Source organism: Canis lupus, chromosome 2, assembly GCF_003254725.2.
Source record: "Canis lupus dingo isolate Sandy chromosome 2, ASM325472v2, whole genome shotgun sequence".
Lineage (NCBI taxonomy): Eukaryota > Metazoa > Chordata > Mammalia > Carnivora > Canidae > Canis > Canis lupus.
The window spans coordinates 73,856,226-73,878,543 of NC_064244.1; the positions used below are offsets into that span (position 1 = coordinate 73,856,226).

Sequence of the window (22,318 nt, forward strand, 5' to 3'; positions counted from 1 at the left end):
GGTCTGGACCCAAAACAGGTGGTCACGATGAAGGTCAGCATCAGCCAGTGAGCAGTCTAAATCCCAGATATGGGCAGGAAGGCACCTGCATCCTGCCAGGTAATAGAGATGACCTCACTGAAAACCACATCTCAGCTTCTTCAGCCTTAGAACTGCCCCTGAATAAAATTTTATTAATGCATCTTCACACCTTTGCTCTGTGCTTTAGCATTTTACAGCTTTTATCACACTTAACTCACTCAGGAATCCTACAAAGCATTCTTGTACCCATTTTCTGGATGAGGAAAACGAGGATCCAGTAAGTTAAGTGACTTGTCCAAGATCACATGCCCCATAAGGAACAGTTTGGATATAAACCTAGGTCAGGCTGACTACAGAGGGCATATGTTTAAACACCACTCTGTAACCTTCCCACTTGGGGCTGTTCCAACCCAACAAACAAGTCCCTTTAGAGAAACCCAACTCTCTGCCTAAGACAGCTCTTAGAACAACCTCAAAGAAGTTCCTTTTGGCAAGAAGATAGAAAGCCTAGATGGGATTGGGGCTGTCTCTGATTTCCAAGTCCCTTCAGAGTATCAGAAAGAGGTGCCGAAAGCCTTCACAGTTTCAGTCCTGTGTTTCCCTACCTGGCTCGAAACTGCTCAGCAGACAGAGGAAAAAAAAAAAAAAAAAAAAAAAAAACTATTTTCCCAGGGAAACATTCAACTCTAGCTTGAGATAGGGCTTGCCTCAACACGCCAAAGTGAAATCGTCAGCCCATTCATTTACCCTTACAAATTGCTCTGTGAATCCTGGCGCCGGCCTCCCTGCGCTTCCCCCTTCTGGAAACCCCATCGAGCCTCCACGCTCAGAGAGCGCCAGGCATCCACCAATGTTTACTCACTCAAGTTCATTCGACATCTTCTTGCTCCCAGGCTCCCAGGCTCCAAGATGAAGACGGGCACCAACACCGAGGCTCTGCTGACCGCTTGTCTCTAATTCTTGCCTGACACAGACATTCCCTGCCCAGGGAAGTGTTTGATTTATGTTGAGGTTTGAGTGTCGGGATTTTGCTGACAGGTAGGTTCCCGGCAGCACTGGTGCTGATTGGCTATGGGTACAGGTGCCGGCGACAGCAGGTATGCCTCAACAGGTGCAAGCTGTTAACTCTTGGCCTGCCGCGTTGGGGGTGGAGCCAAGGGGAGCTGGCTGGGTGGAGCTGGCCAATTCCTTCCTAGGTGAGGGGGAGGGAGGTGGAGATGAGGGAGGAGGAAGGGCGGAAGAAAATGCTAGAGAGAAGATAGAGGAAAAATACAGAGACAGATACTTGGCTAAAGAAAATCTCAATTTCTGTTTCTACTTAGTATCCTGGATACTTAGGAACATCCCCATGGCCCCCAATTCTGTTGCCCCTTCTACCCAGTATCAAATACTTCACAGCCAACCGGGGAATTCTCAAAGGAGAGAGCATATCCCCTCCCTCCCCCAGCTGGACCCTCACCCTGGGGTAGGGGGGCTGTCTCTGTGTAAGCTCCCTTTCTTTTTTTCAGAGCTTTTCCCTTAAGAAGATAATAGCTTCTTTCTGAACAATGTTTTACAGTTATTCAAGTGAGTTATTTTGATTCTCACAGTAACCCACTGTGGTAGATATTCCTGCACACCTTCCTTCCAACACACTTCACAGGTGAGGAAAAATGGGAGGCTGGAGAGATAAATTGACTCACCCAGGGCAAACCTAGTGAATGTCTAGATCTGAATCTTCCGTCATCTCCAAGTCTGGCTGTCCCTTTGAACTGAGGTCAGTGGCCTCAATTCGGCAGACATTTTATTGAGCACCTCTTTGTGTCCCAGGCCTTACTCAGAGACAGGGGTCACTGTTCGGGAGGAGTCTACAGTCTGGAGTGTGTGTGTGTGTGTTGGGGGGGGGGGCAGCCAGCAGTAGGTTGAGAGGTGGCCTTTTATTTGGTGTGGTACAGATCTGAATATGATATGAACAACCCACATGCCTTTGGCCAGCACAGAAGAGATGGAGAGGTTGAAGTTGACCACCGCCAATGCCTTAGCCAGCTGGTCATTTCATGTAGTCTAATAAGTGCTTTCTTCTTCATTGGAAACACAGAAGAATCAGATGCCTGTTAGACTAAGAAATTGTGGAATAATTGCTGTGAGCTGCCTCCGTAAAGAACAAGGTTGGTAAACCTAAAAGATCCACAGACAAAAGTAGAAGAATGCCAGAGAATTGTTTTTAGAGCTTCCACCAGGATTAATTTGAAATTAAATCTAAGCCAGAGATCTTGGTATCTGTTTTTTTCCTTCTCTCTGTTCTTTGCCCACCCCCTCTTCCCTTTTAGCAAATTATCTCTTTGCTCTGTCTTCCTGGGAGCCTCACCTTGGCCCACTCCTTTCTCTCCCAGGGAAGGGTGGGGTTTCAGCTACTCCTGCCAACATGATGGAGGTTTTTAGGGTAAAGCAGAATCCAAAGGAGAACCCTCTTGGGGTGAGGTCAGGCTGATAGAGAAAGGGTACCAAGTTTGAGAACTGTCAGGAGGCTGTTTGTGGTAGCCAAGGGGACCCCTGATAAGTAACAGTAAATAGTAATAGTAATTGCTAATAAAGCCACCAGCTCAGAGCAGGCCTTTGCAGCTGCTCTTGTTAAAGTAGACATTCAGTCACTGTATCATACCACTTTATTGGGTTCTCTGCAAAGCTCTTACAACTTTTTGATGTTTTTATAATTGTTCATTGTCTGTCTCCCCTTCTTTTGGAATGTGAACTCCGTAAGAGTAAAGACCATGTCTGTCCTGCTCCGTGTTGAATCTCCAGTGCCTCCTACAGCGTCTGGCAGGTAGTCGGTGCTCAGTACACCGCGTCAGGCATTGTGCTACGCAATTGTCTCATTGAATCCTTCCAACGACCCTGTGAGGCACTTTGATTATCCTTGTTTTAGAGCTGAGGAAACTGAGGAACAAAGTGATTAAGTGAGTTAGTCAAGCCACAGAGCTTAGAAGTGGTAGCGCTAGAGCTGGGATTTGATCCAAGAGCAGGGCCTGGTATCCAACCACTTCACAGATGTTATTGGTGGCAGGAGAGCCACTGGGTGCCAACTGTAACTGCAAAGCTCACTGCAGCCCAAAGGATGGCACACTTGTCTGCCCGCCTCCTGGAAGGCTGGGAGTTTCTGTCAGCTGTGTTGCAACTCACAGGTAAAGGGCTGTGGAGGTGACTCATGTTGGCTGGGCTCAGATGGAGGCTGGGATTCCAGGCGGCATGTCTGTGCTCGCTGGACGTTTTTAAATGGGTCCTCTCTCTCTACTTCTGAATTTTGCCTCTTTCGTCACCCGCACCCATCTGCAGAGATCAGCAGAGGCCCAAATTGTAGGGCAGAGGGGTCCTGTGTCCCCAAACATGGGAAGGCACCCTGGATAGGACAGAGGGACTAGTGGTCTAGGATAGGTAGGCAGGGGCACTGCAGGCTAGTTTACAAGTTTGCCAGGGCGCTCAGGGGAGCTATGCCTCCTAGTCGTGAGGCATGAGCTGTTCCAGCCCTTCAATAAATGAACCAGAGATGCCAGAGTTTGAGAGGAACACTACCCCGGCTTTGTCCCACCCCTCTCCTTTATAGCATGGGCATGGCCCAGGGCTAGGCTTGGCTGGCACCTCTTCTCTTTGGAGCAGCCCATTCTTGGTTTCTTGGCTGAGGAAATTGAAAACAGAGACCATCTGATCACATGTGACAAAATAATTATATTCATGATAGCAACAGTAAATAATGGTGGCTGCCATTTTGCCCTTGGTATGTGGGAAGCACGATGCTAAAAGTTACCTATGTGAGCTCTAGATTGCCAGATCTGGCCCCATCGTATCATGCTAGGCAAATGACCTAAACTTTCTGAGCCTCAGTTTCCTCAGCTGTAGAATGAGGGTCATGTGAAGGTGAAATGAGAGGACACATGTGAAGTGCACTGAGCAGTGCCTGGCACATAGCACTCCGTCATTGTTAGGAAAAACCTTTTTTTCTCATTTAATTCTTATGTAAACTCCATGAGGAAGCTGTTCCCTCATTTTACAGATGAAGAAACTTGATTCAGAGGGTTAAGTGACTTCTCAGAAGAGAAAAGCTAATAAGTAAAAGAGGTGAGATCTGAACCCACATCTTTGTGCCTCCATTCTCGTAGAGCTAGATAAAGTCAGGGATTGTCCTGGGTTCAAGTTCGGCCTGGCCACTGGCCACTTCCTAGCTGTATGATTGGGTAAATTTCTCTCGGGACCTCAGTTTCCCTCCTCTGAGACAAGACTAATGAATCACTGTAAGGGGGGAGCTGCCTATCAGATCACATAAGGTTTCCTTTTCTAGATTACTTCTGAAATCTAGATACATGATCTCTTCTAGACACATGATCTGCCCCTTCTGGAAGATGGCATGGTCCTTCATCCCTCCTTCTCCTTTCTAGTGTGACACTCTTGGCATGTGAGGGAGGAGTAAAGGTTAGGACCACTGAGTTAAGAACGTGCTAAGGGCAAGGGCCATGTTGTTTGTCTGCAGAGGTTGTGTACTGCATGATCAGGGTGCCATTTTGCAGTATAGACTTGTGCTGTGGGGCACCATGGCACTGCTAACAGTCCTTTTTCTCCCCTAACACATTAAGACTTCAGGGTTATCTAAAACTTAAGGAAAATCTGTCAACCTACATAAAAATATTGAAAGGGGGGCAGTCCAGGCAGCTCAGCGGTTCAGCACTGCCTTCAGCCCAGGGCGTGATCCTGGAGACCTGGGATCGAGTTCCACATCAGACTCCCTGCATGGAGCCTGCTTCTCCTTCTGCCTGTGTCTCTGCCTTTCCCTCCCTCTCTCTGTGTCTCTCATGAATAAATAAATAAATAAAATCTTAAAAAAATATTGAAAAGGCAAGCTCCCAAATGTCAACAGTACCTCTCTGTAGATGCTGAAATGACAGAATTTTAATTTTTTCCCTCTGCTCTCTCCCCCCTCCCAAGTTTCTGCATTGATATGGCATTGCTTTATAATTAGAAATGCTATAGAAAACCCATTTTGTTTTGTTTTTGGTATTTTATTATTATGATTTTTTTAAGATTTTATTTATTCATGAGAGAGAGAGAGAGGCAGAGACACAGAGGCAGAGAGAGAAGCAGGCTCCATGCAGGGAGCCAGACGTGGGACTCAATCCCAGGTCCCAAGGATCACACCCTGGGCCAAAGGCAGCGCTAAACCACTGAGACACCTGGGCTGCCCTATTATTATGATTTTTTTAAGTAATCTCTATGTCCAGCGTGGGGCTTGAACTCACGACCCTGAGATCAAGGGTCACACACCTACTGACTGAGCCCAACAGGCATCCCTACAAAACTTAAGTTTTAACGCTCATTTAATGATCCTCATGTCCCCATTCTTCCTGGAGCCAAGGTGGAGGTAGAGCTAGAAAAGCCTTGGAGTCCTTGCTCAGAGCTTTCCTGTGAAGTACGTGAGTGGAGAATGGGGGACAGCCCAACTCCTAGACTCTCAGCAGGGAGCTCAGGAATCAGCTCCAATCTTCACTTATTTCAAATTATTATCATTTATCAAGCACTCACCCCATGATACTTGCTTAAGATGCTTTATCCCATTCCCGCCATCAAATGGGTTCACCCAACACACCTCAGAGGGACTCGATTCCTGGAGAATCGCCAAGTTACCAAAGGATATCAACTCTGCTGTCAACTGCCCAAGACCTTGGACAAGCCACTTTCTTCCTCACTGAAGTGATTGCTGTAAGGATTGAAGGAGATAAGGTCCTTAGCCTGTGCTGTTGTGGTTGTATGGGCCAGACACAGGTCGAAGTGCTTCATGTGCATGGCCTGTCATTCTCTTGAGCTCCCCATTTTACAGAAGGAGAACAGGCTCCCGAGATGGGAGGTAGTAACTCAGCTATGGCAGTCCCACTGTCTCCTTAGTGACAGAATCAGACCAAGGTCCACCTGACCTTAAAGCTGTGGAAACCACTCTGTCAGCCTCCTGAGTGCCTTTTTGGAACAAAGCCTTGGATGGGTGGATGGATGGGTGGAAGGAAAAAGGGAAAGAGGAGGGAAGAAAGGAAGGAAAGTAGATAAGGTGATTGATAGGATTTGTAAGGTAGGAAGGATTTATAAGCTGGACTGCAGAAACCATTACCAGGAAAACTAAATTTTAAATGGCACCTGTCCCATGTCTCAACATAAGTGTTCAATAAATATTTGCTGAATAAATGAAAAGTGGATGATAACATGTATAATTGACATACGACAATTGACTTTTTACTTGGATAATTGACATTCTGACCAAATCAACTGTTGCCTTCCACCCCCAACCCCCAGAGAAGACTTCCAAAGTTTGAATTGCTGTGCTCCCGCTTATTAGCATATACCTTTGGACTACTTCTGTGACTCACTTCTGGAAGTTTCAGTTTCCCCATCATCCCTCAGTGGGGTTGACTTGAGAATTAAATGAAGATCTCAGTAGAAAGCCAATAGCAAATAAACCATAGGTACCTAATAAAAGATAGCCAGGGTTATAGGTGAGCACCCAGCTTAGAAAAGGGTCCTCAGCCACCACCTATTTCCAGCCCCAATTCACAGGTTAGTTTATAGCACTTGACACTCAACTTCTCTTAACAGCCTGTTTGATAGTAAAGCTCTTTTCAGTTTAGGACATGTTTTCCCATGCTTTATCTCTTCTGATGAGCTGTAGTGGATGATGGTAGTCAGGGGGTAATATATTTGGGGCCTCATTTGAATGCGATGTTTAGAGAAAGTGTCTCTATTCATGCAAAGGAGTTGGGATTGGCACCTCAGATTTTGGATAAAGCATCACCCTAGATAACATTGTGGATCCTAATGGGTGCCAAAAGAGCTATCCTGGGCATGGACCTACAGCTCTGTAAACATTCCAGTGTAATATTCCTCTCTACCCCATCAGTAGACTTAAGTGGAGGGGTAGGCCACACACCCTACACAGAGAATATAGCCCTAATTTGGAAGCATGGAAGGACCTGGAAGTTGTGGTTGTGGAAGGTTGAGGTGGGCAGCATCCAGACCCTTTTACATACTGAACTTGAGATTTTTGTCACAATTCTGCCATTAACACCACCTACATTCCTTCCCTAGAAGTGCTTTGGACAGGAAGAATCATTATGGAGTCTAAAGTTGTCCTCAAAGCATCCCTTAAAAAATGAGAAAATCTCCAAATACCTGGAAAACAAACAAGGGTTGTTGTTTTGTTTTGTTTTTTTTGTCTTCCCCCCCCCCCCGCCCCCCCGCTCCCCCCCCCCCACCACACACACACTTATCAAGTTGATAAAAATGAAAGAAAATGCCAAACCCCGGTGTTGGCAAGGGTGATGGAAAACAGGCTCCCTCCTTGCTGGAGGGAGTGTGAATCAGTCCAAATGTGGGCTTTAGATTTTAGCTCATCTTTGATCTAGCAATTTCATTCATAGGAATTTAGACTAAGCAAGCAATCTGTTTGTACAAAGAATTATCTGCAAGGATATGCATCAGAACATTGTTTATAATCCTGAAAACTTAATATAAATACTCTTCAATAAAAGCTCAGTGAAATAAGATACCCAGATGTAGTTGCATACTGAGCCACAGTTTGCAAGGTGCTGCAGAAGGCCCCTTAGTGCCCTGGAGGTTATTCACTGAGTTTACAGCACAGTTGTTAGCATTTATGAGCCCATCCTTTATGCAGGGCCCTGGGCTCAGTGTTTAATCTCATTTAATCCTCACACCAACCCTATGAAGTAACTACTGTTATACTTTTACAAATGAGAAAAGGGAGGCCCATCCATGAAGCAACTTAACCCAGAGTCATTCCAGGAAGCCTCTGGGTCTTGAAACTGGGTCTGATGTCCTACTTTGGAATTTTGAGTCTCAAACTACTTTTAGTAAATTAGTCCATTCTTTTTTTAATTTTTTTTTCACTTTTTAAAAAAGATTTTTATTTATTCATGAGAGATGCACACACAGAGAGAGAGAGAGAGGCAGAGACACAGGCAGAGGGAAAAGCAGGCTACACGCAGGGAGCCCAACGTGGGACTTGATCTTGGACTCCAGGATCACACCCTGAGCCGAAGGCAAACGCTTAACCGCTGAGCCACCCAGGCGTCTCTTTTCTTTTTTTTAAATGTATACTCCACACCCTACATGGAGCCCAACTCAGGGCTTGAACTCACAACCCTGAAATTGAGACCTGAGCTGAGATCAAGAATCGGACACTAAACTGACAGAGCCACCCAGGTGCCCCTAATCCATTCCTGTTTTTAAAACCTATATATGTGAATAGAAAGCGATTAGGGAAGCTACATACCAGAGAGTATCATATATAATGGGATCAGGGTCATTTATATTATATTCTTTTGGCTTACTGTGGCCATTATTTCTCCTATTAATAAAAGAAAGAAGAAAGAAAGAGAAAAAGAAAGGAAGGAAAGAAAGAAAAGAAAGAAAAGAAAAGAAAAGAAAAAGAAAAGAAAAAAGAAAAGGAAAGGAAAGGAAAGGAAAAGAAAAGAAGAAAAGAAAAGAAAAGGAAAAGAAAAGAAAAGAAAGAAAAAGAAAAGAAAAGCTACACTTATTAAAAGGTAACAAATCAAAGAAGGCTTGTCCTGAGCCTGGAAGGAAGAAGCATCCAGAATACTATCTGGAGACTTTGTTGCCAGGACCTGGTGAGAGCAGAAGGCAGCCAGGAAAAGCAGCCTCCATCCTAGGAGGAGAGGGCCCAATGGAAAGAACAGAACCCAGCTGTCCCAGTCCTGGAGGCCCACTCTTTGCAGGGACCTGGACCTACCCTCATTTGCAGACCATCACCAGCCTGCATCTTACAAGGGCCATTAAACAAGATACTGCCCACTTCTAAATAAAAAGAGCTTTGCTGAGAAACGCTGGTTAATCCCCACCACCATCACGGCCAACAATGCTAAAAATGTATTTTCCCCTCTCATTTATTTGCAGGGGTCAAACTGGGGGCTTGGAGGGTTCAGATGAGGGTTTTCTTGAGGAACTACAAGGAAAATGTCCAAAGCTTGGCATGGACACAGAGAGTCCTGGTGTGTCAGTGCTGAACAGGAGTATCTAGGATCAGTGATGTGTCCCTAGGTTAGAGTGGGGAGGGGTGGTGTGAGGCGGGGCCTGCTCCAGGCTTAGGTTCAGGCAGGCACGATTAACCAACCCACGAGGTTCATTGTTGCTAGTTCTTTACAGTTTTCCTTCAGTGCCTGTCCCTGGTGTTTAGATCTGCTCTCAATGGAGAAGGGGGCAGGGAGGGACATGCTAGGGTCTCCTGGGCCCTGCACCTTCTCAGGAAGGCAGAGGCCATGTGGTCACAGGTTAAGTGCTTGACCTCGGACCCCAGACATTCAGGTTTGGGTTTTTCTGAATCCATGACTGATCTGCCTGGAGGATTTTTAAGGCCCTCACTGTGGTGGCAGGTATTCAAATAGTGAGGAGTAAGAAGGGGAAGAGCTACTGTGGCCTGGGGTACCCAAGAACCAGGTCTTATACCAAGATCAGGCCACTCCAGCCCTCCCTCAGCAAGGCAGCTACTCAGAAGTCTCCAGCATTCACCACTCCCACTTGCCCCTGCTCCTCATTTCAGCCTGTGCTCAAGTCAGGCTGCCCATCCTGCCTGGACCCATGTCACACTGCAGTCAGCTTTCCTTCCCAGACAAGGTTCATTGTATTTGGTTCTGTCAACCCCACCTTCCATTTTCCAATTGCTCTGGAATCTCCTCCACCTCAGAAGCTGCCATCTATCTATATGTGTGCAGTGTTCACTGAACGAGTATGAAGATATATTTAATCATTAAAAATTATAATGGGAGCTTTTATTTTTTGAGCACTTAAGTATATACCAACTAGGATAATAAACACTTTCCCTGTTCTGTTTCACTCAATCCTTACAACTGCCCAATGATTTAGATTCAATCACCAGCTCTATTTATAGATGTGGAACTTGAGTCATGAAGAGGCCAGGGAAGTTGATGGGGTCCTACAGCCCTAGAGTGACCGTGCTGGGATTTGAACCTGGGACGTTTGGCTCTAAAGCCCAAGTCCTGTACTACCAGTTTATGTTGCCTCAGCAAGCAGTTATTCAGTAAGGTTAGTGAGGACTTACTCTGGCCATGCAGTTGTGCCACGGGCAGGGAAAAAGAGCAAATAAGGCATATTCCTGCCCACAAGGAAGCCTGGTGGGGAAACCTTCATCAAACCCCTTTATTCTGGAAACCTTTCCTCCCTTCTCTCTCTACAACTGGACTTCTGCAAAATCAGTTTCCTTATGGAAAGAACAGATTCTCACGTGTTGGAGGACTCCGTGAGAGTTCTCCAATCTCCCCTCTAGGTGATGAGAATCTGTACTGCAGAGCATCTGCACCAAGCACATGCACGTGCATAAGTGTGCACGCACGGTAGGGCACATCTAGTTGAGACCTTGGATTCTGAAGCCAAACTACTTGAGTTCAAATCTTGGCTCTACTATTTACTAGTTGTGTGACCTTGGGCAAGTTTCTTTGATCTCTCTGAGCCTCAGTTTCTTCATCTTTAACGTAAGCATAACTCCTACCTGGTGAGGATTTAAATGATTTAACACATGCAAAGCATTTCGCACCGCTCCGTGCACTAAGTCCTGGTAATGTCAGCTGTTGTTGCTGTCATTACGAAGGCTTATCTTGCCTCCCAGGGAAACAGTGAGTTCCCAGTCTTGTCTCTCCTTCTGCTCTGGCCTCCACAACACTCAGCCCAGGGCAGATGCTCCTGGTGATGGATGTTAGTCACCAGGCTCCTCAGACTCAGAGGGGATGTGAGCATGAGTGTTCTCTCTGCCCAGGCTCTTTCGAAATTTGAGTCATGCCTTGACAGCTGCCCCTGAAGAGATGCTCCAGCCTCTGCCCCCTCCCCTTTCACAGTCAGCTCTGTCATTCACACCCTCCTCAGTCATGAGCAGACACCCCCAGGATTACCCATTAATGGGCCCTGGGGATACCTCCAGGAGGAAGAGTCTTGCTCTCAGTAGGCAGATGACAGGGACCTGACTCTCTAGCCAGTGGCTTTGGCTGTTAGGCCATATTTCGAAACTATTAGTGGCCTCCAAATTGATTGACGACCCAATATAGGGCCGCAGTATTTCATTTGGTCGCCCTAGGATAACTGACAACTTATACTCAGCCCCATCTGGAGGGGACATGTTTGGGAGACTTTTGCTTCACTTTTGTCCACTCTCCAAGCTCCGAGAAGCCTGTGAGGTGGCTTGGGGTGTTGCAAGTTAAGGTCCTCGACTTAAAGGCTTATTGTGCCTCAGATAGTTTAGTGTTAATGATTATAAGCTCCTGGTCCCTAACCAGACCTAGGCTTGAATCCCAACTCTGCTTTCTGTTTGCCTGTGACCCTGAGCTTCTTAACTTGTTTCTCTGAGTCTGTTTCTTCATCTGTAAAATGGTAACCGTAGTAGTAATTTACTCCATAAGATGGTTGTGGGGATTAAATGCATGTGAAACACTTAATACAGTGCCCAGCGCATGGCTGTCACACATACTGTTGCTAAGCAGTGGGTGAGAGAGCACTGGGCCAGGTTAAGAGGTCAAGGTTTGAGTTCCAGTCCCGCTGCTCATTGACTGTGTTGACCTTAGGCCAGTTAACTCCCTTCTCTGAATCAGTTTCTTCCACTGTGAAATGAAAAGTTTGGCTTTGAAGGTCATTCAAGTTCTTTTTAGCTAAGATTTGTGGTCTGTGACTTGGAAGGTACCTCCCCAAAAGAAAACAGAATGGAAGAAAGAATTAGTGCTCCATGTCTTTATCTAGCAGGATCACATTTCACAAACCCCAGTGACTTGGCACCATCTTCAAAAGTCCATTCCCCCATCCCCACCCTACCCCCACATCCAGCAGCCTGGACTCGAATCTTCTCAACCCCAGGAACTGTTTGCAGGACCCCAAGAGGCTTTCTTCAGTGAGACCCCAGGGAAGGGGGGAGTGGATGGTAGCTGGAAAGCGGAGCCTACATCACAATTAACCGGCCAACCTCAAACATCACACCCCAGAGTATTACCCTCGGTGCCTCAGGCAGGAGTCACTGGTCACTTCCTCGGAATGGATGAGTTTATGGCCAGGGAGGGATATTTCCCCTGGAGCCTGGGGATGGAGTGATCTGTTATAAAACAGACCCCACCAGAGAAGTGGTACATTTTCTCGTTCTTTTCTTTTTTGGGTGTGTGTGTGTGTGTGTGTTGTGACCTCTGACACTGCCCCCCTCCTGGCCTATGGAGCAGTCTGAGTCCCCCAGCAGGGGACAAGTGCCGGGGAGAGAGGAGGCGTCTGGCATCTTCCCCACAGGAGTGTCCGTTAGTGCAGAGTCCCACTGAGTTATTCTTATGCCCTGTTTGGCCCCAGGGGGATGAGATTGGTGGGATTTACCTGAGAATAAAAAACAATAGGTTTCAACTAGTCCTACCAGTTCTTACCCCCCTACAGTAAAACATCACTTAACCATTTTAATGTAACAGATTTCCTCTCCCAGAGACCTTGCCAGGTGGAGGAATTTATTGGTGGTAACAAGCACCGGCCCTTTTTACGAAAAAGGCCTTCGTGCCCGACATATATGCCAGGTATTTTATACCTGTTGTCTTATTATTTAAAAAAAATATTAGTTTCACCGTGGGGAAAAACATATGACAATTTTCATGTTTCAGGTGGGCGAACAGTCCCAGAGAAGCAAGGCGATTTGCCCAAGGTGAGCGACGGAGCTGCCACTTGAACCCCGGGCCGGAATTACTCCAGAACACCTGGCAGCTACAGCTTCCTAGACAAACTCTCTGGAAGCCTTGTTCGGGTGAAGCTCTGCCTCCATGGTGATGGAGACCCGGATCTGCCCATCTTTTGTGAAATCTCAGACTCTTCTCCGGAAGGCCCACCTGGTCGACTTCCAGTCCTCCGGCAGCGGGGACAGTGGCAGTGCCGTGAGTGCATGTGTCTTGTCTGAACTGGTCCAGGAAGGCACAGAGGGCGGCCTCTCACTCCTGTCTGTGGGAAAGACGCCAGCTCTAGCAGTAGAGATTGTGGTACAGACTTGGTTTCCCAGTCACTGTCATGTCCAAGGGCCAGGAACAACGAATACTTTCCTCCTTGTCCTCTGTCCAGCAAATGCAGCATCCAGAGGCAGCCCATAGTGAAAAGAACATTCCATGGGAATTCTGCAACATGGATATCCTCTCCAGGCCCCAGTCCAGCCTGAGCCTGTTCCTCTTCTAGCTGGCAAGTTCCTTTCTCCTCCTCACTTCCCTGAAACTCTTAGGCTCACCTCAAGCCCACTCCCTCCTTGCTTCTTCTCCTATCTTCTCAGGAAGTAGCTCCCTCTTCTTCACAGCCCCTGGCTCTACCCTCCTCTGGTTCAACCTTCCTGGGCAGTTTGCTCCATTACCTCTCCTGGACCCAAATTGCTTATGAATTCTCTAAAGTCATGTCAGGAAATCCCACAGATGCACCCTAGACAACACAAGAATGCCCCAGATGTTCTAGGCAGCAAAGTTTCTGGGATCAAAATTGTCTGGGCAAAGCTGCACACCAGACCCTCTTCTTAAAAATTAACAATGCACAGTCAAGTCTCTGAAAAGTCCAGTAATCAAGAAACCCGTTTTGTTTGCTTTTTCAACCCAGGGTTTGTGAGATGGCCATGTAATCATCCTCCCTGTCTCTACCATATACCTGTAACAGTAGAACCAGTGATCCACTGTGGAACACATTTTGGGAAATTCTACCCCCAGCCTTCCACCAAACTTTGCAGTTAATCTTGCTTTCATTGATTTAAGCCTTTCCTATTTCTTGAAGATAATCTTATAAAATAATATGAGGTGATGCCTGCCCAGGAGGGTGTTCCAGAAACATATACTTGATGGGGATGAAGATTTTCTTAAGACTTGAGGATGATGATGCCCAGAATAGATCACAGATTTTCCAGAATGTGGAAAGAGAGGGAGTAGAATTTTAAACAACAGCAGATACGGTTTACCAAATTTTTACTTGTTTCCTAGTCAGAGGAACCAAAGCCAGATGTGGAATGTAATGGAGAATTATTAAACCAGACCTCCATCACAGATAAATTGTTTTTGAGTGAATGAGTAAACAGACTTTCTGACCAGTTAGAGGGTTGGGAGACTGTGAATGAATGTCTGCATGCACGCAGGAATGAATGAATGAACGAATGATCAAGTAACTGGTCCCCGGTTTAGAAACTGCCACCCATGTTCAATGGACAAAGCCAGATGTAAAAAGAGGACGCCATGAATGATTCCATTTATGTGAAGGTCAAGAGCAGATAAAGCTACTCTACTATGGAAAAAACAGAGCTGTGGTTGCATTTTTTTAAAAAATTTATTCATGAAAGACACAGAGAGGCAGAGACATGGGCAGAGGGAGAATATTATAACATCCTGCAGGGAGCCCGATGTGCAACTCCATCCCAGGACTCCAGGATCAGACCTGAGCCAAAGGCAGATGCTCAACCACTGAGCCACGCAGGCGTCCTGTGGTTGCATTCAAAAGGGCTTTTGGGGCAATAGAAATCTTCTCTATCTTGATTCCGATGGTGGTTACTCGGGTGTATACTTTTGTCAAAATTCACCAGATTGTACATTTAAGATCTGTGCTCTTATCTGTATTATACAATTTATCTAAAAGTAAAAACCTTACCACTTAGGTCTCCCAGGCAAGAATTCACTCTCTTGTCCATTATTTTCTCAAAACACTTTTTCTATACAGGCAGCACATCACTGTAACACAACTGCCTACCAGGGGAATTCTTTATGTCTGCTCCCCCCACTGCGTGTGAGCTTCCCTCTAGAACCCTCACATAGCAAGCAATGAACTAGCATTGGTGAGATTGAGTTGAGGCCAGATCCATAAATATAAAACAAAACAACAGTAGTTATCATGTATTAAGTACCTGTGATGTGTCAGGCTGTATACAAAGTTCCTCACACATTTCATTATATATACATGTGTATGTATACATATATATTTTTTCATTTCATTATTTATACATGATTTATATATATATTCCCCACAAGATAAATACAAAGTAGCCATTAAGTTTGAAAACAGGGACACCTGGGTTGTTCAGCTGATGAGCATCTGCCTTTGGTTCAGGGCGTGGTCCTGGGGCCCCGGGGTCCCATGATCAAGTCCCACATCAGGCTCCCTGCATGGAGTCTCTCTGCCTGTGTCTGCCTGTGTCTCTGCCTCTCTCTCTGTGTCTCTCGTGAATAAATAAATAAAATCTTTTAAAAAATTTAAGAAACATGAGTTTCTAGCAAGAAGGATTGTTTACCAATCCCATTCTTCCACCCTCCAAAGTAGGTGCTGGGAGGGTGGAATGAGCAGTGGTTGAAGTCTTTCTAAGCTCTAAACTAAGCTAATGGGACGCCTGGGTGGCTCAGTGGTTGAGCGTCTCTGCCTCTGGCTCAGGGCGTGATCCTGGGGTCCCAGGATCAAGTCCCACGTCGGGCTCCCTGCATGGAGCTTGCTTCTCCCTCTGCCTGTGTCTCTGCCTCTCTCTGTGTGTCTCTCATGAAAAGGTAAATAAATTAATCTTTAAAAAATAAGTTTGAAAACAGACTAATAATAAATACAAATGGTTTAGCTATATTACATTATAATACAGGCAAAATGATAGTGTATTTCTGACTTTATAGTCAGTGTGTGATTGTGTGCATATGTGTCTGTGTGTATTACTATCAGTCTCCATTTTATATGGAGATCATGAGATTCGACTTCCCAGAAACATGTAGGACCAGGAGGCAAACCCAGGGTGCTTGATCTCAGAGGCGTTGAGCCAGACTGTTTCCAAAGTGGCACCACATAAATCCAGAAGAAATGTCGTGAGATCTTTCTGGCCAAGAGACTTGAAAACAGTTTCCTTGAAGTTGAAAGTGTATGTGTGTGTGTGTGTGTGTGTGTGTGTGTGTGTACAGAGAGGTGTAAAGGCACTGTAGGGCTCCCATAGCTCCAGGAAGGGGCTATAGCAAGGAGGACTTGGGTTTAGAATCCTAACTGCCCCATTTATCAGCTGCATGACATGACCTGGGGCAAGTTATTTGATACCACTCAGCCTGGGTTCTCCCACCTTCACATGGGTGTAGTGACAGTGCCCATCTTCTGGCGTTTTGAGGAAGGATTCAATGAGGTAATGCACGTAAACCTCTCAACACGTCTAAGCTCTCATTCTCAGTAAATGTTTATTGAGTTTATTATCATTTTGCTGTTTTCTGTAGGATTATAACTCCCTGCTCTCCCCCTTTGCCCCCTCCAAACAATTCTTTGTCCTGCACCCAGCCTCTTCCCTTCTTCAGAGGGTAGAAGCCTAGGATTTGGTAGTTGTGACAAATAGTTTGAATCAGGGACAATTGCCACAACTGCCAGTCAGCTCAGGGAGTAGAAAGAGTCAGCTGGTGGGTGGTAACTAGGGGATCCCTAGCTGATTTGGGGTAAAAAACATGAATCCTTGTTTTTTTAAGAATCCTTGCCACCTGCTTTGGGCTTCTCCTTGCCTCCTTCATTCTGAAATGAGGTAGTTGGAAGCCTTACAACATGAGGAATGAGACACTGGGAGCAGAGTGCCCACCTTTGAATTTCACATGAGGTCCGGGCCTTGGAGGTCAGGGGGCTGGTGGGAAGACTGGACCCCTTTGGCTGGAAGCTTGCCCTTTGGGATCTTGTATGAGAGGGACTGGCAGGGGACGAGGTTCCCCTCATTGTAGTTCTGAAGACTAGACCTTAGGGTTTCCCGCCTCTTTGCCTGAAACAACCCCCTGGCATGTGGAGGGCGAGGCAGGGCAAAAACTCTTGACAGTTCAAGTCTTTGGTCTTTTTTGATTTGTGGAGTCAATAGGCCAGTGTTCCTTGAAATAAAGTAATAATCCATGCTCATAGAGAGGAAAGAAAAAAAAAAAGAAAATGCAGATAAAAATAATGAAGAATAAAATAATAATAAATTTAATAAACAAATAACTGATTATTTTTCATCCGAAGAGAACCACAGTTGTTCTTTCCTACCTTTCCCTCTGCTCACAGGAAGGCTGTGGCCCCAGGATTAAATGTACAGGCTGGCTGAGCTGGACTCTAATCCTCGCTAGACACATGTGGGCTAGTCTCTATGCCATCTGAACCTCATTTCCTCAACTGTAAAATGAAATTAAAAACAGCATCTAGGATACTAAAAAGTTCATTTAAAATTTTTTTCTAAAGAAATGATCTATGTTATAGGATTGAAATAATGTCCGTGACTCAACAAGTGTTAGCTCTTATCATAGCAAATATATATTCTTATGAGAAAAATGACATCACTCCACAGATACTGTTTGCTACCTGCCTTTCTTTCTCCCATTAGACAACAATGTGAGTCTCTTTCCAGCATTAACTATTCTATGAAGACCTTTGGAAGACCAGGCCTCATTTACCGGTCACCCACTGATGGACATTCAGGTTACATCCAGTATTTCATTACTATAATCAAAGCTGCATTAACATAACTGCAGCTAAATCTTTGCACCCAGCCACAGTTATTTCCTTGGAGCCAAGTTCAAGAAATAGAATTGCAGGATTTTAAGGGCAGCCACAGTTTTAGGACTTTTGATAACCTGTTGCCAAACTGCCCTCCAGAAAGACCATACCAAGTTCCTTTCCCACCAGCCGAGAATAAGAGTGACTATTTCGCTGCAACATCACCAACACCAGCTTTTATCATTTTTGTCCATCTTTAAGCAATTATTCTTGAGCAAGGGAATTTCTTTTATCTGTCTGATTCAACTGGGAACTCCCGGAGGGCAGGGCAGGGAGGTAGCTCCTTCATCTCTGGGTAGCTCCTGTACCTAGTACAAGTTCTATCCAAGGTAAACATCAAGAAGTATTTGAACTGAGTCTCAGAAGCCAAGAGTGATTTTTTAAGTGCCCTGGGCAGGCAATTCTTATTAAGTGCAAGACCTAACAACCAAGGATTCTACCTAGATGAAATTCAGGGACTAGACACAGAGGAAGACAAAGGCATTTCCAGAAGCACAGCCCTGATATTCAGATGTTAATCAGCCAAGTGATAAGTTCTGAGATCAGCCTGGGTTGGGGCCACTGATCTGCCAACAGATTTGCATGTGTAACTTGAGATCCACTCCAGTTTCAAATACTTAGGGGAGCTCTGAGCCAGGATACCTGGGTTTCGCACTGTCACCATTTTGGCGGTGGCCCAGGACACGTCACTTTATCCTTTTGGGCTTGGTGTCCGTATCTATTTAGTGGGGAGCTGAATAGTGTTTCCACTGAGGTATATCAACAATCATGGGATGCTGTCTCCCTCGCCCTTCTAACATCTACTGAGGATTTATTATGCCTCCTATCTGTGCTGGGGGCGGGCTAGCATGACACAGAAGGAACTCTGGACAGCCTGGGTTCGAAACCCTCGCCCTGAAACACTGTCACCTGTATGCACTTGGCAATGGAACTAATAAGACCTGCTGTGGATGGTTTGGTGGGGAGATTAAATACGCTCATCTGTGCAAAGCACTTAGGACACTACTTGGTGCCCAGTAAGCACTAAGTGCCAGCAACCATTATCTGATTTAAACCTCACAGTAACGCTGTAAGAGAACTACTTATCATTGACTCCGTTTTAAAGATGGAGGAACATGGAGCAGAGAAGTTACACAAATGGTAAGATAAAAGCCAAGACTGATCTCACGTCTATCTGACTCAGGCCTCTTCACATCTGTTTGACTCACGACTTTTTCATTTAGAATATGAAATATTAATGTTTATTTAAATATTAACAATTATCAAAATTATATTCAAAATTAAAGCTGGATAACACCCCAGATCATTTAATCCAATTCCCTCACCTGACAAGGCTCAGGGTGGAAGGGACCTGTCCAAGGACACATAGTAGGGTAGTGACAGCACAGGGCCGGGGCTCCAGCCTCCCGATGGCCACTCAGGAGCCAGGTGCCTGGTGCCAGGGGTAGGGAAGCCTCTCCTGTTGCTGCCTTTGTTCCTGGACTAGTGAGCAGAGCCCTGGAGCTTGTGGGAACATGAGCAACTCTGCAGCCCAAAGCAGGCCAGGTGCCAGGAGAAGCCATTGTTGTCATTGGCCACTGCAATTACTACTTTTGTCCATAATTCTAGGTCTGGGTCCCCTCCTGTGGAGGAATAATCTAATGTCTCCTGCCTGGACTTGCCCTCTCTGCAGCTGCCCTCGGTGCCAAGGCAGGGTGACCAAAAGTGGCTGCTCACTTTGCTCCTCACTTGAGGTCTCCACTGCGCTGGGTGACCTAAGGAGGAGAAGCTGCCAGCAAGGGCCCCTGCCCTCCTCCTCAGCAGCTCATGCCTTCCCTGCTTTGTTTACAGCCTAATTTTTTTTTTAAGGATATATTTTATTTAACCTAACATATAAAAAATATGTTTCAACATACAGTCAATTTAATAGAGTATTAACAAGGTATTTTATATTCTTTTTTTCACAAGTCTTTAAAATCTAGAATATATTTTATTTTATTTATTTTTTATAAAGATTTTATTTGTTTATGAAAGACACAGAAAGAGAGGCAGAGACACAGGCAGAGGGAGGAGAAGCAGGCTCCATGCAAAGAGCCCAATGAGGGACTCAATCCCAGGACCCCAGGATCATGCCCTAAGCCAAATGCAGGCGCTCAACTGCTGAGCCACTCAGGTGTCCCTACTTTATTTTATTTTTTTATATATTTTTAAGATTTTATTTATTTATTCATGAGAGACACACACAGAGAGAGGGAGAGACACAGGCAGAGAGAGAAGCAGGCTCCACGCAGGGAGTCTGATGTGGGACTCAATCCCAGGACTCCAGGATCATGCCCTAAGCCAAAGGCAGACGCTCAACTGCTGAGCCACCCAGGCATCCCTGGAATATATTTTATACTTACAACACATCTCAGTTTGGATGCTATGTTTTCAAGAGCTAGTAGCCCAAAAGTGGAAACGACCCAAATATCCAGATATTTAGATAAACAAAAGGTGTTATATTCAATTGGAGGAACATTACATATTCAGCAATAAAAAAGAAATAAATGCAACATGGAGGAAACCTTAAAAAAAATATGCTCAGTGAAAGAAGCCAGACACAAAAGAGCATATACTAAATGAATCCATTTATGTGAACTGTCTAGAATAGGCAAATTCACAGAGAAAGAAAGTAGATTATGGTTGCCAGGAGCTGGGTGCAGGGGGGGCGGGCATGAGTGATTGCTAATAGGTATGAGTTTTCTTTTTGGGGTGACAAAGTGTTCTGGAATTAGTGGTGATGGTTGCATAACCTTGTGAATATACTAATAGCCACTGAGTTGTATACTTTAAAATGGCAAATTTAGGGGCACCTGGGTGGCTCAGTTGGTTAAGCATCTGCCTTCAGCTCAGGTCGTGATCCCAGGATCCTGGGACTGAGTCAGTCATGGGGCTTCCTGCTCAGTGGGGAGTCTGCTCCTCCCTCTCCTGCTCCCCCTGCTTGTGCTCTCTTGCTTGCTCTGTCAAATAAATAAATAAAATCTTTAAATTAAATAAATAAAATAAAATGGCGAATTTAGTGGTATTGAGTTACATCTCAATAAAAAGTTAATGATAAAAATATATTAAAAATATAATGTAGTCCTACCAAAACAATTAAGTTATCCTTAGTAGGAAAATATTTTACACTGATTCAGTTTCCAAATCTAAATAGAAATTAATTAGGGCCCCCCCAGTGGCTCAGTGGTTGAGCATCTGCCTTAGGCTCCGGTCATGATCTCAGGGTCCTAGGATTGAGCCCCGCATGGAACTCTGCTCAGCGGGGAGTCTGCTTCTCCCTCTCCCTCTGAGGAAACCTGTAGCATGTCAAAACCAGGAGAAATCCTCAAGATAGCTAAGTTTTAAAAATTTACACAACATACAGTTCATTCTGTAGCATATAGTTCTGTGGATTTCAACAAACACATAATGTCGTGTGTCCTCCACTACAGTCAAGATACAAAACAGCTCTTTCACGCCCCTGTCCCCTAGGGCCCTGCTCTGCACTGCAGGGGAGCTCTCTGACCTAATCCCCTCCAACACACTGTGCAGTGGGCACTGGGTCTCCTCTGCTCAAGGCCACACAGCTCTTGACAGCCATGCTGGAAGGTGAACCCAGATCCATTGGGCTCCAAAGTCTACATTCTTAGCCACTGCCTTACGGGATTTGTTCACGTCCTGAGTGCAACTTTGCCTTGCAGGAGAGAGACACAGGCCCAGGGGTGGGGTGGGGGTGGGGTGGGGGGGTGTCGGGACTTCTCCCCATCCCCTGGGAAACTACCACCTGGGTGTTCAAAGTCAGTTTCCAGGCTTCATCAGCCCAAAATGTTGTTTTAACTCCCAAATGGTCTGCTGTCATCTTCCAAATCATTTTTGTAAACCCCTCTCCTTCCTCCACGTAGGGGGAATGTCAAGACTTTCCAGGCTTAACCGCAGGTGGGGAGGGAATCAGGCTGTTTTTGAGGAAGCTGAAGGGAGTCAGTACCAGAAGCCTCTCTCCGAGGCCTTGCTACTCCTGGCTTCTGCTTGAGAACACTGCCCCCCGCAACCCCCACAAAAGGCTGAGAGAGAAGCTGGTTCCACACCCTGAGACCCCGGCCGCCCCAACCCAGGTTGGACCAGCAAATTTCTATAAGCATCTCCCTCCTTGGAGAAGCGTACAGAAGCCCTGGCCTTCAGGGTAAAGCAGAAGCTAGGAGAAGCCAAACAGAGGCCTATGGGAAGACAGCCGCTCCCGCCCCCGCGTACTTGGGTGACAGCTCTCACTATGGGAAGAACCCAGGCTGGGGGGGAAATGGGCTACGGAGTCCAGCGCAAATGACGAAGGATCATTTCTCAGTAGCTTCACCTTGGGGGCCTGTGCAGAGGTGGGCTTAAATTGAGGAAGGGCTATAAAAGCAGAAATTAGCTATGACATCTAGATTTTTTGTCTGAGTCAGGAAGACAGTTTGAGCCAAGTTTGAGCTGGATTTACCAGGGATATCTTGGGGCTTACTCTTTTTCTTGAATCTCGAATGTAATATATGTTTGTGGGAGGGATGTATCAAAATCTCCAAAGGCAATGAAGAACTAAAAATTTGAAAACCACATTGCCCTGTCATTCAATGCTCATATTTTAAAACTTCCACACTATTTTCCCATCCAGAAGGGAAAATAATGGGAAGGGAAGGACTCTTTCCCACAAAACTGGAATTGTATGTCAGGTGCTGTTTTCTAAACTTGCTTTTTTTTTTTTTTTTAAGGATTTTATTTATTCATGAGAGAC

General features: G+C 45.7%; 1 protein-coding gene and 1 long non-coding RNA gene across 5 annotated transcripts in view; one reads left to right on the top strand and one right to left on the bottom strand.

Annotated features, from left to right (window-relative positions):
- The window catches only part of GRHL3 (grainyhead like transcription factor 3), a 34,101-nt gene extending 32,962 nt beyond the window's left edge, over window positions 1-1,139 (bottom strand). Inside the window, exon 1 of the mRNA XM_025447544.3 lies at window positions 884-1,139. Coding sequence (XP_025303329.1) covers window positions 884-900 — 17 coding nt within the window. The 5' untranslated portion in view covers window positions 901-1,139. The remainder of the gene's footprint in view (window positions 1-883) is intronic.
- On the top strand, window positions 919-20,533 carry LOC112660145 (uncharacterized). Of its 4 annotated transcripts, XR_007404622.1 has the most exons (5): window positions 919-1,059; window positions 1,530-1,663; window positions 1,956-2,168; window positions 12,507-12,608; window positions 12,693-20,533. It is a non-coding gene; the product is annotated as an uncharacterized LOC112660145 (long non-coding RNA). The 4 variants fall into 4 exon arrangements; XR_003136725.3 differs by lacking the exon at window positions 12,507-12,608; XR_004813606.2 differs by lacking the exon at window positions 12,507-12,608 and having other exon boundaries at window positions 923-1,059; window positions 1,580-1,663.
- Window positions 20,534-22,318: the final 1,785 nt, after the last annotated feature.